The sequence below is a fragment of the Botrytis sinoallii genome, assembly GCF_014898435.1.
Source record: "Botrytis sinoallii strain Bc 23 chromosome Unknown BSIN_001, whole genome shotgun sequence".
NCBI classification, from domain to species: Eukaryota; Fungi; Ascomycota; class Leotiomycetes; order Helotiales; family Sclerotiniaceae; genus Botrytis; species Botrytis sinoallii.
Genome location: NW_024066028.1, coordinates 3,246,757 through 3,261,649, shown reverse-complemented (window position 1 = coordinate 3,261,649; position 14,893 = coordinate 3,246,757). Strand labels below are relative to the sequence as shown.

The 14,893-nt window shown below is 42.6% G+C and overlaps 4 protein-coding genes across 4 annotated transcripts; 2 read left to right on the top strand and 2 right to left on the bottom strand.

Annotated features, from left to right (window-relative positions):
- Positions 1-1,984: 1,984 nt before the first annotated feature.
- EAF02_000706 (uncharacterized protein) lies at positions 1,985-4,228 on the top strand (the record flags this gene model as incomplete). Its single annotated transcript, XM_038896754.1, has 1 exon — positions 1,985-4,228. The coding sequence occupies one exon, from the start codon at positions 1,985-1,987 to the stop codon at positions 4,226-4,228; it is 2,244 nt and encodes a 747-aa protein (XP_038763613.1).
- Positions 4,229-6,374: 2,146 nt separating this feature from the next.
- Positions 6,375-7,283, bottom strand: EAF02_000705 (uncharacterized protein; the record flags this gene model as incomplete). Its single annotated transcript, XM_038896753.1, has 1 exon — positions 6,375-7,283. One exon carries the CDS (start codon positions 7,281-7,283, stop codon positions 6,375-6,377), a length of 909 nt encoding a protein of 302 aa, XP_038763612.1.
- Positions 7,284-9,335: 2,052 nt separating this feature from the next.
- Positions 9,336-11,737, top strand: EAF02_000704 (uncharacterized protein; the record flags this gene model as incomplete). Its single annotated transcript, XM_038896752.1, has 3 exons — positions 9,336-9,414; positions 9,491-11,331; positions 11,393-11,737. The coding sequence occupies 3 exons, from the start codon at positions 9,336-9,338 to the stop codon at positions 11,735-11,737; spliced, it is 2,265 nt and encodes a 754-aa protein (XP_038763611.1).
- A 1,167-nt stretch (positions 11,738-12,904) lies between these two features.
- EAF02_000703 (uncharacterized protein) lies at positions 12,905-13,894 on the bottom strand (the record flags this gene model as incomplete). Its single annotated transcript, XM_038896751.1, has 1 exon — positions 12,905-13,894. The coding sequence occupies one exon, from the start codon at positions 13,892-13,894 to the stop codon at positions 12,905-12,907; it is 990 nt and encodes a 329-aa protein (XP_038763610.1).
- Positions 13,895-14,893: the final 999 nt, after the last annotated feature.

Sequence of the window (14,893 nt, the reverse complement as noted above, 5' to 3'; positions counted from 1 at the left end):
ATGTTCATGCAGGGTGGGAGGTCTCAAACCAAAATAGCCCCTTATTTGAATTAGTTGCATGAAACTAAACTTATCAAAGATTAGCAGAGAGATTTGCTACTGCCCAATCTGATTAAAGCAGGTACGGAGATGCTAAAAACAGGGGTATGACTGCAAGAGTTCAATCTGTATTTGGTTGGAAGGGGAAGAAGAAGGAGGAGTGAGGGAAAAGGGAAAAGTAAGAGGGACGATCAAGAACATACTCTGACTGGTCAATACTGGAAGGGAGATCATTTGAAGAGAGAGAGAGCAAAAGAGTAAAAAAAGAGGGAGAAAAGATCTTACCGCAACATGAGAATCAGATTAATCATAGATCTATACTCCGTGCTAATATTCACAAATTCATCAATCTGCCTATTACATTAACCATACCATCTCGTCTCACCAAGAGGCAAAAAAGATCGTATCATACGCATCTTTATCGATCCTTCCCTTCTCACACCCCAACCTTGCCAACTCGTCCACTATCTGCCTGCTTGCTTGGCGATTGTGTCCAGTACTTTTCGTCGTTTTTCTCTCCCTTTATCATTGTACTCTACCTCCCTACCAATTTTTGGATATCTTTCAACCATTTCACGCCTACCCAATATCTACACTTTGATTAATCTTTCTTCCCCAATTTTGGGAACCGGCAACGAATCTCATGAACCCATATAGAACATTTGATGGATAACGACAACGACCTATGACGAACCAAAAGACATACGAAGTTCCACTTTCTACCACACATCATACGGATTCACACCAGAAAGCCTCTCCGTTCTCCACTCAGGTATTGAAATCCATACATATTACATACATATGAATATCGCGTGCGTCGCATACAGCAATACATCCATAGGTCCCATCCATACCATCCATACCATCCATACCCATACCCATTTCCAACCCAGAATCCCCGTCCTTCGGCTCGAAAACGAAATTGAAGAACCTTTCATCCATTCAAGGATTCATTCAACTCCTTGCCAGACAAGCCCATTAAGCCCACCAAAGCCTGAGACTTCTACAATTTCATTCCATCCTGGGTTTGGAATCATTGATTGCTTTTCTTTGGATTCTAGGAATACCATCCATCCATCTACCGGATCATCGAAAGAAAATTTGATATTCTTGCAATTTAGTATCTATCTGTGATAATACATTCGAAACCAGACATATAAAGCATACTTACACAAATCGCATTGAGCGCTTTAGAAACAGAACATCCTCGGCTTTTATACTATTGTACGTAGATCAAAACAGGGCGGGTCCTCACTCGTACCATTCGTGGCCTGCCCCAGGAAGCGGACGTGATTGTTCGACAGCCGGTCAACTCCTATTATACCGTGGGTGCCAAATACCATACCGTTCTCATCAGTTGTCATACTGGCATACTTGTTTGTCCCATTCACGTTTCGATTGCTGTGCATTCTTTGCAGTTTCTTTTTTCACTTGAGGCGCCATTCACCATCTCAAGAGTCGCCTTCGTTTTATGATCTGAGAAAATAACGTTGCAATCTTGGATCCTTTATCTACACTTAGTTGTTTCAGCTTGCCCGCACTTAGAGGATCTGTTGCCAAACACCTTACACTTCGAAATCGGGACGAACTGAATCTTCATTACAAATTCGCCTTGATTGGACATCTTGACGGTGACTTCTTACGGGCTTTCGACGCCTCTTGTTAAAGCATTGTAGCTTGCTGGAAGACATACCCGTCGTTGACGACTCCGTTCGAATTCCAACACCCACTGAGACCTGACCTCCGACACTTGGTTTCGTCGCTTTGACAGCATCCTTTCAACTTATCAATTGATAGACATCTTCTACAATTTTCTTACTTGGCTCATAATGTGCCAAGATACATAACGGAAACGAGGACGAACCTTTTACCATTCGTAGCGTCGATCGGCCTACCCGACGACCTGAATAACGAATGAACACGACCACGACTGAGCAAGATAATAATGGCTCTACCAAAACCAAAATATTCTCTGGATAATTCCTGTTCGATATTATATAACAATACATTATACGCATACAACAGCGAAGCGTTTCAATCGCTATCATTAGTCCAAGGAGCGAATTGGACGCAATTACCCCAAGGAGAATCTGTATCGGGAGGAGTTTGTGTGAAGGCAACACCTGCTAACGGACAGGATGCATTGTATATTGTCGGTGGAACGAGCAGTAATGCTACAAGCCTGTATACGGGTCTTCAGCGATATAATTTTAATGATGGAACATGGGACACCTTAACTACAACAGTGCTAGTCGCTCAAAATCGACTATGGCACAGCGCTGTGTACTTGAATGCATCGGATTCCATTTTAATGTATGCAGGAAGTCAAGATGGTAGCAAAGATCCATCATCTCAAACCTTCACGATTTCCGCGTCGCCTCCATATAATATCCTGTCATATGGGGCTTCTATTACACCACCTGTACCCGCTGTGCAGCCTCTATTGCTTCCATGGTCATCAGACTCGGCAATCTATATTGGCGGTACTGACACGAATACTGCCGTGATGGAATTCAATCCAACAACGGCCTGGGCTAACACAAACAGCAGCTTGGCCACTCCGATATATAACACTTCAGCAGTCAAAGCAGTTGTGATGACAGGCGATGACGGAAGCAAGAACCTTTATACTTTTGATATGACAGTTGCACCAAACACTGTGAATAGGACCGTTCTGGTTGATGGCTCTGGAAGTCCCGTGCAAAGCGCGGAGGCTATTGTGTCAACAAGTACCTCTACAAAAAGAGCTACGCAAGAAGTAAAAAGAAGTAGTCTTACGGAAGCTGACTGGCCTGCTTATAATGGTACACTGGCTCCAACATCTACCAGGACATCATATTCGGTCGCGATGGGCGCAGCTGGACAAGTAGTAATATCAGGTGGAAACGAGGACGATGTTCTTTGCATATTTGGAGCGGGAACGAATTCTTGGGTTAATGCAACATCAATGTTGGTCAAGTCTACCAAGCAGCAAATCATTATACCATCAGCGTCCCCGTCGATTGCAAGTTCTTCGGTACCTACGAGTACTGGTAACACCACTGCAGCAGCCGCTGAATCGACCGATAAGGTTGCCGACACGTTTCCGGTGAAAGTATTGGGTGCAGTACTTGGGTCTATAATTGGGGCCGCTCTACTACTCATTGGTGTGTTGATCCTTTTCCGATGGCGACGGAAGAAGAGGGATCTCAAAAACGCAGATGCAAATGGATATCCTCTCGAAAAAGATGGGTTAGAATTTTCGGACAGAGGTCTGGCAAATATGCACTCATCAATGCATCCGCCGCGACATGGACAATCGGCATCCCAGGGTTCATTTTCATCAATGGCCATCCTGATGGGTCGTATAGGACATCGAAGAGGAGAGGACGACAAAGGTAACGGGAGTGCGGGAAGTGGCAGCAGCAGTCAATTTAACAAGAACTACAAAACTACAATAAATGAGCCTACATCACCTGATCGGACTTACGCTCAAGATGCATTGGCAAAGGAAGTTTCATTCGGTCAAGATACGGTTACACCACGACCTAGAAATCCTGGAGCGCAGAGACGAGGCAGTACAAGAAGATCATCGGGATGGAATCGATATTGGTCTGGTGGAAGTGCAATGACGAGTTTCTTGGGTTTCGGAGAATCAAAACAAAATCTTTCTAATAGTGACGATGACGCCGCTTCACGATACTCGGATGCAAGGCTGCCTACACAGCTTAATGCTTCCAGACTTCCAAGTCAGATTACCACAACATCCGCTTTGGTCCCTCCATTGAAGATTCCGATTCCAGGAGATACTCCATTATATCGGGTGGCTACCAATAGTCCTACTGTATCCACCGCCGGGTCTCATTTTCCAGTAGCAGCAGAGATGTCTGGCAAGATTGAAGGGATCCGACCTGACTCTTATGCAAGCAACGCTTCATCTTATGATGGAAGATCTGATGCCTACTCGAGTGGAGTTCCGGAAAGTGTAAATGATCCGGACTCATGGGCAATGGGCAATCAAGGCTGGTCTCAAAACAGACCAAGTAATGCATACACTGTTAGCGTATACACCACCAACAGAGATACTGTTGGAGGGAACAATTTCTCGCTCCAATCACCTCAACCGCCACCACCCACTCAACGACAAAACCAACCCTCGATCCCTTCGGATATGAGCTGGTTAAACCTCGGTACCAAAACTCGAATATGATACCCTCTCTTTTTGTACTGTAATCTCGCATTCCAAACTCTCACTATACCTATGTTCTTATCTTTTCTTCGTTGACATTAGCGCTGCTGCATTTTCATGTCCTTGTTTACAATATATCCCGTATTGTTGCATATGCTGGGGGTTCTTCCTTGCACGGCGTGGAAATGGTTCATTATTGTTAAAAAAATCCGACAAGTCCGGCCCCGTCTGGCGTTTTTTCCTTTTCACCATATTTTTCTGGACTCGTTTCCACAAAATTCCCTCTCATGTTCTCCTTACTCGACTTTTCGTCCAACTTTCTTGATTTCTTGGATAACATTACTAGTACTACTACTACTACTACTACTGCTTTTTTCTTGTTGGCGAATACTGATGTCTTGTATGACATTGTACTGTACTAGATCTTGATCTTGCATGATCGGAGTTATTATCTCTTTTCTTTGGATATTTGGGTGGAGGCGGAGAGTGTACCTTGCCGTGTAAAGAAAATCTCTTGGGGAAAGGGGGTGTAGGAGATGTTGCATTATGGTATGGGCCGTTATTGGAATGGATATAATGCTTAAATTTTGAGGGGGTGATGCGGAGGATGGGGAGTCGAAAGTGGCAGAGTAGAGATGAATGTGATGGTGATTCGTTATACCTGTCGTGTACGATGTAGTGGTGTGTGGTGAAGAAAGGATTTAGTTGTTGTTGTTGTTGTTGTCGCGAGGCTGGTGATGAATGAGAATCTTGCGTATCCAAGAGATATCATGTTGTTTCTCTGTGTGTGTGTGTTTGTGAATGACTTTGTGTTTCTTGATGTGAGATGATGATCTGTATATGTATATTGTTTGAGTTACTAGATATCTATACTTTAAACTTCTGTATCATTCCTCTTTACTTTTCCCTCTTCTTCCTTTGGAGACTGTATCGTTGGTATACATAAATATTTCACCAGTCTATCTATTATTTTGCATTTTGCATTTCTTCATTCCCCTTTCTTCAGTTTTCTTTTCTTTGCTTACCTAGGTACTCATACTATAGCAAATCCGTCTCTACTTCTAGAAATCATCGCTAATGGGACAATGTTCAATACACGGACAGATACGAGAGCAGAGTTTTCCGTGTTCTGATTTCCTGAGATAAGAAAGAGGGGGGTACTATTGGTTTTGTAGTTTGATTCTAGGACTTGCCTTAGGGTTCGGAATGTACTGGAGGTGGTTATTCTTTCGGGGGGGGGGGGGTTGATTTAGAGTGTGTGATTTATATTTATGTGTATATGTATGTGTGTACGTGTGTACGTGTGTATATATGATTATAGCTGTGGATTACAGTGCTATAAATAAGATCTAACGGTCAAGTACTGACCGGCGAATGGCTATTCGATTATCATGTGAGTACGGTATTACGCGATCGAGGATATGGATACAATTCGCTGTTTTACATTCGATTTCTGGAGTTCAGATGAAAGCAATTATATTCTCAGAAGTGTTTGAGAAGTGTTTGGGTAGTATTTTGTATGCTATTCTTGATATGGTATGATATGATGGGTGGATGGTTAAAAAGCGGTTGATGGAGATGGATATGATCTGACTGATCGCGCATCTTGATATAACGGTTATTTCGCAATCCTAGCATGGAATGGAGTTTGTGCTTTGTTCATTACGAGGATAGAATGAGAGTTTGTGGATCAGGTGGATTTGGAAAATTGAGATAATGAATGGTGTTTCTTCAGTTATGTTTTGATGGGGTTTAATTTGTTTGTTTATTGTATGTCTCTTGATTCTTTTCCTCGCTTTGGCTTGGGTGGTTGTGGACTTTGGGGGGTTCTTCTTGGTTGATTATCTGTCTCTAAATCTCTGCTCTCTATTATATAATCGTGTTGGTGGTTGCGTCAGCGAGAGCAAGAGGCGCGCATGGTTAGAGCCGGATGAGGAATCGAATGGATTTTGCGATTTATCGCCATCGTCTGCGTCCCAATCTACTTCGAAGCCTCCTCGCCAAGACATGACTCCGATGCAAGTTCCAATTTGCGTTGCTCTAACTGCGCTTGTTCGTCTTCGCAAAGTTCCATATTTTGATCTGGAATATGATGGTGTATGATACACATACACTATGAGAGTTTGACAGTTGACGAACCCAAGAAAGCAAAAATGACATCTCGGCATTATATCGCCTGATTAATTCCCGCGACTCCAAGCAAGCCTCCTAGCGACTCAATCCTATACTTCCTTTTCTTCAACCCTCCAAGAACTAACTCAATCTCAGCAGCCGAATACGATCGTCTATCGTGCATGATGATGATACCTCCCGGTCTCGCCATACTCAAAACATGCTTCGCGTTAATCCTCGCATTATGGATTTGCGGATCATGAGGGTAGATACTCCCCAACGCAACGCGATAACCCCACTGTCTTGCATTCTCCAACATTTGCGCATTGAAGAATCCGGAGCCGGGACGAAAATACTTGGGCGGGATTTTGGAACCGGAAATCGGACGATTGGGCGGGAGGAGATCCTCGACTTCTTTGATTTGACGCTCGAGCTCGGAGATGGGGAGCGAGATGGATGGCTCGTCGGCCCAGGCGTGGTTTCCTAACTCGTGACCTTCGTCGTGGATGCGTTGGATGAGAGAGGGGTGTGAGGAAACTTGGCTTCCGATGATGAAAAAGGTGGCTTTGGCGTTGTAGATCTTGAGTAGATCTAAGATTCGAGATGTTTCTCCCGAAGGTGCATCGTCAATTGTTAAGGCGATGACGCGGTGGGAATTTGAGAGAGGGATTTGGAATAGGACGTCAGGATACTTCCATTGGAGGTAATTGATGACGAATTGAGGGGGTTTGTAAATGGTATATCCTAATAAGAGGACTATGAATAGAATAGCTAGGAGGACCAGGAGAATCATTTTTATCATGTGGAAAGATGATTGATGGTGTAGTCGAGTCGGTATATCATAGGAGTCTACACCGCGCTCTTCGTCATCTATCTTGACATGCTTTGTAGGACCTGATGCAGACCAAGAGGAGGCACTAAAACGCTGGATTCTGCGTATGAGACCATTTATTCTGAGACGCATTGGAATGTAAAATGTTGATGGCAAGTCTTAATCATGCTTAGAAGCGTTTTGGTTCTCGGGTAGTAGATGTCCTTGCTCTATTTAGGTCTATAGGTAGGTTCCTGTGTATTGAAATAGGGGATAACGTTTTGTTCCAAGTCAACATCTGATGTGGCTGAAAGCATTTACCTAGCCTCCATGCCCGGGCAGCACCCTTCTTTTTAGCCACATTTATGAGCCACCGATCTTATCGGACAACCTTATCTAATGTCCCGAGGTTTGTTGTTCATCTAGTCATCTAGAACCGTTTCCATGGATGATGGTGATGACATTGATTGTTGGGCTGTAATGATTGATGTTTTATTACTTTATTACTTTATTACATTACCTCATCCTGTATCAGATTCCATGAGTAACTACTAGGTAGCTCACCATCGCATCGCACTAGCGATGACATTCTTCTAGAAGGAAGGGGCTCACTCTACTCCGTATTGACTTTAAGCCAAAGATTCGGAGCTGCCCGAGAAAGTATGGTGTTAATGCTCATCAGTGACTATGTGAGGTTATGTATGTATCGAGCAATTGCTTACAATTGAATGGTATGGCTGTCTGCCGGAACTTTATTTGGTAGACACCTCCCTAATGGATCAACAGACCGTCATCCTGTCTGTCTACTCTACAGAGGTTGACGGACGGCGTAAGTCGTGTAAGCCCCATTTTTAATAAAAGTTGCTGTTTTACAAAATTCCAATGCTACTTTTATTAATTTTATTAGATATTCAGCTATTCTTTTCAAAATTTCGAATTTTGAATCCCTTTATTCAAATTTTCAACTCTTTTTCAACTCTTATAATTTTAAAGCTTTTGAAACTTTTAAAACTTTTTATAGGTTCTAAATAGGTTTAGAATAATATTTCTAAAAAGAAAAATATAAATTTCGATAAATTTAAATAATTTTGTTAAAGAATAGAATAAATTTATAATACTTTTATTATTTAGAGTTTGCTATAGTTATAAATTTTCAATTAGTGTGATAATATGATTAGTTTAAATAATAAAAATGGGGAAAAGCTTGATTGCTTTTTGGTATGTTTTATAATACTTACACTGTCAACCTCTGTATATTCTATCCCATCCTGCTGCTCGCCAAGTAATAATCGCCTAATAAGACATGAAAGAGTTCTATCTTAAATATAAGCTTAAACCTCATTTCTGTTCTTCACAACGATTAATGAAACTTGCCTGGGAAATTATCAACTACCGGTGTACTGGGGCTGGTGGTATATATGAACCTGAATGCCTGTTATCAATGTAAACCTTGGAAGTTAGCAAATTCGTGGGGAAACGATGACATTCTTGTTAAATGCGGTGTGAGATTTACAGCTGACGTTCCAATTCCTTGGCATCTTTTTCTTCAATTTGCCTTCCAAGTACGAGGTAGCTTTTCGTGAACCTATTCCCAAAAAGCTCAAGGCAGTTCGATACGTAAACCGTACGGCACAGCCTCGTCTTCAATGTACATGCGCATGTACATGTAGTCTTACAATCAATTCAATCCAATTACATTTCAACTTTGACTTGCCCTTTATTGGCGCCTGAAATCTGATCCATTTCACGACGAGAATCTATCCACGTGTGGTGTTCATGTTTCTTGGCTTCAAACGGTCGTTACAAACAATTTGTGCTGGAGAAGAAAATGCGTTAATTATCACAATCTCATCTTACCCTACAAGCCTAAGGAGATTTTGAAGTTATCGGGTCCCTCTCAGGTCTGTTACTCTGCGAAATTTTTGCATCCCATGTCGAACTTTAACTGATTTCTGCCCAACAGGTATCATCCAAAGGTGCGATTCGCATCTAGAGTGTCTCACATACTGTGATCGCCTCAATAGAGTGTTGGACATCCATAGTACCTTTGCCGACTTTAACAAGGCTGCGAAACCACCTGAGGATACTTTGAAATACCCATTGCAACGAAGTTATCTTTCGAGAGGTATCGAGACACATTCTCGTCGCCATTTATTCAACAGATTCGTTTGCCTGTGATCTTTTCGTCGCAACGAACTTTTCAACATGACGACGGAGAGTCTTGACACCAATAAAATTAAAGAATGGCGATCTATAATCACACTCATTGTTTTTGTCATGACTAGTAAGTGCTAAAATTTCCTCAAGCATGCTGCTTTTCCAGGAAGGGGTGGTTAGTTAACTTTACCTGAATCACATAGATATCATTGTCCTTTTCCCTTTTCATGTTCCAGTATATGTTCCCCGAAAATTACACAACGCTTTTCTGGACACCTTAAGTCATTTGCGATTGATCTCGCCAAGGGAGGAAGATTGTCAGCATGGTCACCAAGATGGCGAAAGTAGAAACGTCACGCGTTTCGTCAAATTGAACTTCCCTTTGAATTTCGTGACAGCACCTTTGATAGCAGACCTCTTTCTACTCGCCATCTTGGCAATCGGCCGACAAGAAGTACACGATGGGACAGTTGGGGCGAACAGTATCAATCCGATTGATATTATGGTTTTCTTCATTACCCTAGCATATATTGCCATTTCGATCGATGCTTCTGGTCTCATCAGATATTTAGCATTCAAAGTGCTTCAAAAGGGAGGTAAAGTTGGACATAGACTGTTCTTCTTCCTTTACGCATTCTTTTTCTGCCTGGGGGCCTTCATCGGAAATGATCCCATTATTCTGTCTGGTACTGCATTCCTTGCTTACTTGACCAGAGTATCGAGTAATATCATTCACCCAAGAGCATGGATCTTCACTCAGTTCGCAATCGCCAATATCGCCTCGGCTATTCTTGTCTCTTCTAACCCAACCAATCTTGTTCTAGCTGGCGCATTCGGTATCAAATTTATCAATTACACAGCGAACATGATTGTTCCAGTAGTCGCAACAGCGATCGTTTTATTCCCCTTCTTACTATATATCGTCTTTGCTGATGAGGCTTTGATTCCACTTTCGATCAAAATGCACGAGCTCTCCGAGGAAGCCAAGGCCAAGAAGCCTGTAAATCCGAATATTCCTAATGCTAAAGGAAGTTCCGGTGAGGAACAGGAAAATGAACCCTCAGAAGATAAACAACTTTCTCTTGAGGAAATTATGAATCCTTTTGTCGATAAAAAAGGCGCAGCATTTGGAGCTATTCTCATGGCTATAACACTTATCATGGTTCTGGTTCTCAATGCTATTAGTCAGAGCAAAGGCGAGTATCCAGTGTTCTGGGTAACTTTGCCAGCGGCCTTTGTGATGTTTGTTTGGGAGATTTCATTAGGGTGGATTAACCGACATGAAACACGCGAGATCGCTCGCAATGGACGACACGAGGTCGAACTTGCCCGAGCTGAGCGAGCGATCAGAGAAGAGCAAGAAGCGAGTCAAGTCATTTTGGAACAAGAGAAGCGAGATATTCAAACTCCGAATGGAGCTTCTTTAGGGCTAACAAAATCTCCCGAAGAGTTCGAGATGAAGCTATTAGAAGGCGAAAATGGCCCAAGGAATAGCCAAACTCCCACGCTTTTGGTATCGGAAAGTTTCAATGAGCAAACCCCAAAACCGAGTGATCCCTTGGACTCATCCATCTCAACCCTTGTTCCAACAGAAGACAATCTGCAAAACAGTCGCTCTTCGACCAGTGCAATGAGCACACTAGATGAGAAGAAGGAATCAAAGCTCGCGGAATCTCCTTCTTCCCCACCAGGAGTATTAGGTCCACGGATAAGTCATGGATCGGAGTCGAATGACCGAGCAATATCCGAGAAAGCTTCCCGCAAGGTCGAATTTCAAAAGCAGCGTGGACGTTCAACATTAGTTTCGCTCTTCGGCGAGGGATATCTATGGTGCCAAGAAACATTTCCAACTGTCACAGCAGTAGTAGCTCATCTTCCCTTCGCCCTTGTTCCATTTGCCTTTTCAATGTTCGTTCTCGTACAAGCATTAGTGACCAAAGGATGGGTTCCAGTATTCGCTTACGGCTGGGATCACTGGGTCGATAAGACCGGTACGATTGGGGCTATTGGCGGTATGGGATTTCTCTCCTGTATTCTCTCTAACGTGAGTATCTCCTCATCAATGCCTGGGCCCTCTCAAAACCAATCTGACCCCTTTACTATAGTTCGCAGGTACAAACATCGGCACTACAATCCTTCTCTGTCGCATAATCCAAGCATGGCAAGAGATCCATCGTGACAATGGTCTTCCTATCAGCGACCGCACTTTCTGGGGAACAGTATATTCGATGGCTGTTGGTGTAAACTATGGTGCATTTAGTACGGCGTTTAGCGCATCGCTGGCTGGCTTGTTGTGGAGGGATATTCTGGCAAGGAAACATATTCATGTTAGAAGGCTAGATTTTGCAAGAGTTAATTTACCGATAATCGCTATTTCGATGGCGGTAGGATGTGCGGTGCTTGTCGGACAAATTTATGTGGTGAGGGGTAATGGCCGTTATGATGCGTGAGTGGCTTTAGATCGTGGAAGAGGGGGAAAATAGATTTTTATTATGTATGTATTTATTTATGATGATGACGAAAATAGATTTGCATTTCTTGCTAGTATCATTCAAAGGCTGGAAAGATCATTGTTGTCCCGAAGACTTTTGATAATTGCTTAGTTGTTGAGTTTTTGATTTTGATGCAGACTTTGAAATTCATGATGATATTACAAAGTTATGCGACTCATTGAATTCCTCTCCTTCTTCTTCTTCTTCACATCTCGGATCCCAACTCAACTCCCAACTAACTCATGCATCTCTGCTATCTGTATGTCGGGATCCCCATCCAAACTCCCACTAACACAAAGCATCCCAACTTCGTATATCTCGTGCCTAACGAAGAAATCTGCACACTACATTTCAACGTATATACAGCCATCCTTCTTCCGATGATTTCATCATTTGACGGTGCCGTGTAAGCGATGCGACGGAATTGAGATCCGGAGAGAGAATCTTTGGAGAAGAATGGAGTGGAGATGATTTGTTTTGGATGTTTGAAGAGGTTTTTAGGAGGTACATTTGGTTTAACAAACTCTTTTTGAGACTTTTTCTTTTGGAAAATTGGAGGGCGGATATGGGCATTATTTTCGAAGAATGAATGAATATGCATACGAAGATGAGGTTGGAAAACTGCATCTTTGGGATGGAATAGTTTTGTGATGAGGTAGATTGCTTTTTTGAGAATGCTATGAGTTGGGAGCTTTACACTGGGGAGTATGGAAATTGGGTGGTTGTGTGGAAGGGTTTGAGAATAATGGGCGCTTGGGTTAAATACTGTTGTTCTAGTTCCGAGATGACTTGAAGGTTATTCTACTTCGCAGATTGTCATCTTGGATGCGGATATCTAATAAGGATTAAGTGTCAAGTGCTGTCCGATTACTGGAGATTTTACACTATGAGGGCCAGATGTCTATCGCATTATGCACGAATTTATAATTTCTCCTTGACTCGGAAATAAATCTGGAGTGTTTTCATCTAATCATCACGAGATATACACTTGATACGAGGCTCCAGAATAGTGCACTCTGGGTATCCAATGGTACCATTAATATAATGGACCCTTCTCAATATATGGAATCTCGAAGGACGCTCTTGTAGTAACACTGGGAATAGTGTATATTATATGCTCATTCATCACCCAATATTCCTAGCATATACGAATCGTATTTTTGGAATCTGCCACCCATAACCCCTTTCCCGACGAGAAAATAGACGCTCCAAACCTGGATACATTCCTCTATCATCCAATTGAGGAAATCTCAATCCATCATCCCTATCTACTTCCCTCTTCACATCCTCCAACCTTCTCCTCACTCTCTCTTCCGCATCAACCATCTCAAACGATACCTCCGTATCTCCTTTCCCCACTCCCTCACCACCCTCCACATCAAGCACAAAATAAACCTCTTCCAAAAACTCAAACAAATACAACACGCAAACTAATCCATACCAACCAACCTTAAATCGCTTCCTCCAATAATAACTGTCCTCCTCATAATCCAAAACTGCATAATCCAGCGCCACCTTCCGCACATCCTCGTATCTCTGCAAATGGCTCTCAGGATAACCGATTGATAGTTTCTTCACCGTTGAAATCCCTCTAAACCAGAAAATATCGGTATCCCAATTTACCAAATCGCTTCCGGGAGAGGCGAGAAAAGATGTCGAGCTGAAAGATGCGGAGGTTGGGTGTCGAACCGGGGGTTGGGGATGAATATGCATTCGTTGGAGAGTTTCTAGCCAGCAGGTTTGTTGGTACATAGAGCGGGATTCGTGGGATATGAGGAGCGAGGGATGTAAATGGGGTGAGCGGGATAGTGTTAGAGGCCAGGGATCTGAAGCTGTGGGTTGGGAGCCGAGAGCGGTGATGTGGATGCGTGGAAAGGTGAAATAGATCGCCCATATCATGACGCGGATTTCGGAGGGGAGTTGGGAGAAGAAGTGGAATTCTGGGAGAGGTTTGACAGGGGGTTTGGTCGGAGATGAGCGGAGGGGAGTGAGCGTGAGGAGTTTCGAGAGCTGGCGAGGATGATATGGTGAGAGGAATGTCTTGATGGATCGTTTTGACTTTGGATGGAGGTTTGGGAGGACAGTGTCTTCTTGTTTAGTGTGTGATAAATGCATGGTGATTATAATAACCAGATGTAGACCGTTGAGGCAACGAGTTCTTGAAGATTCTTATGATATAAAATGTATTAACGATCAAATTGTACAGTTTTGAAATCAAAAGCATCCAGAGAATCTTCCTCAAACGTTCAAATAGCATTCGTCAAAATCCCAGTTGCTCAAAATACGAAAAGAAGCATCTAAAGTAAGGAATTCAAACCCAACGCGCGCCAATGCATCCTGATACTTATAGCCAAACGCATCTCAAATTTCTCTCCTAATCATCCTCTCAGATTTCCTCAGACCAGCTTCGACGTGGATGATACATGCATATAGCGTCAGCACTAATATGCACCGTTCCGGGATTTTCCAAACTCGACCTCTCGGAGGTTTTATCTTGATCCACAGTTGGACGGTGATGCATGTAAGACATATGGGAAACACGTGGCACCCATGCATCTCTCGTGCCATTCATGACTGATCAGAGCATACCGCATCTTGCAGAGCTGTTGAGATGAACTTTTCGGGGTTGCATTTGCTTTGATAATGCAAGTCGAGCCGAGAGGAAATCTTTGTTGGTTTTGTTCATCGAGATGGATTAATATATCCTGTCTAATGGTAGTAAATTAGTGCCAATTAACACGTTTTTTCTTTACTCACTTACATCGCAATATTGTATATTTGTACAATTGCTCCTCTATATCTTGTTAACCTGTCAATTCATATCTAGAATGTATTGAAACTACATGTTTACCTTTCTTCCAAAAAGTTTCCAAAAAGTTTCCAAAAAGTTTCCAAAAAGCTTCGAAATGTAAAGTAGATTTGAGTTGAAAAAGCGCCACGATATAGTTAATAGAACAAGAGCTGTCTTCACCCCCCTAACTTTTACATCGTTAGAGGTTGCCCTCAAGCTGCATAGTAATATCAAGAAGATTGTTTCAAGCTCATAAATATATGCTCTCATGAACCTACAGCGAGATGAGAAAGTAACAAATTTATTTATTTATCAAAAGTAAT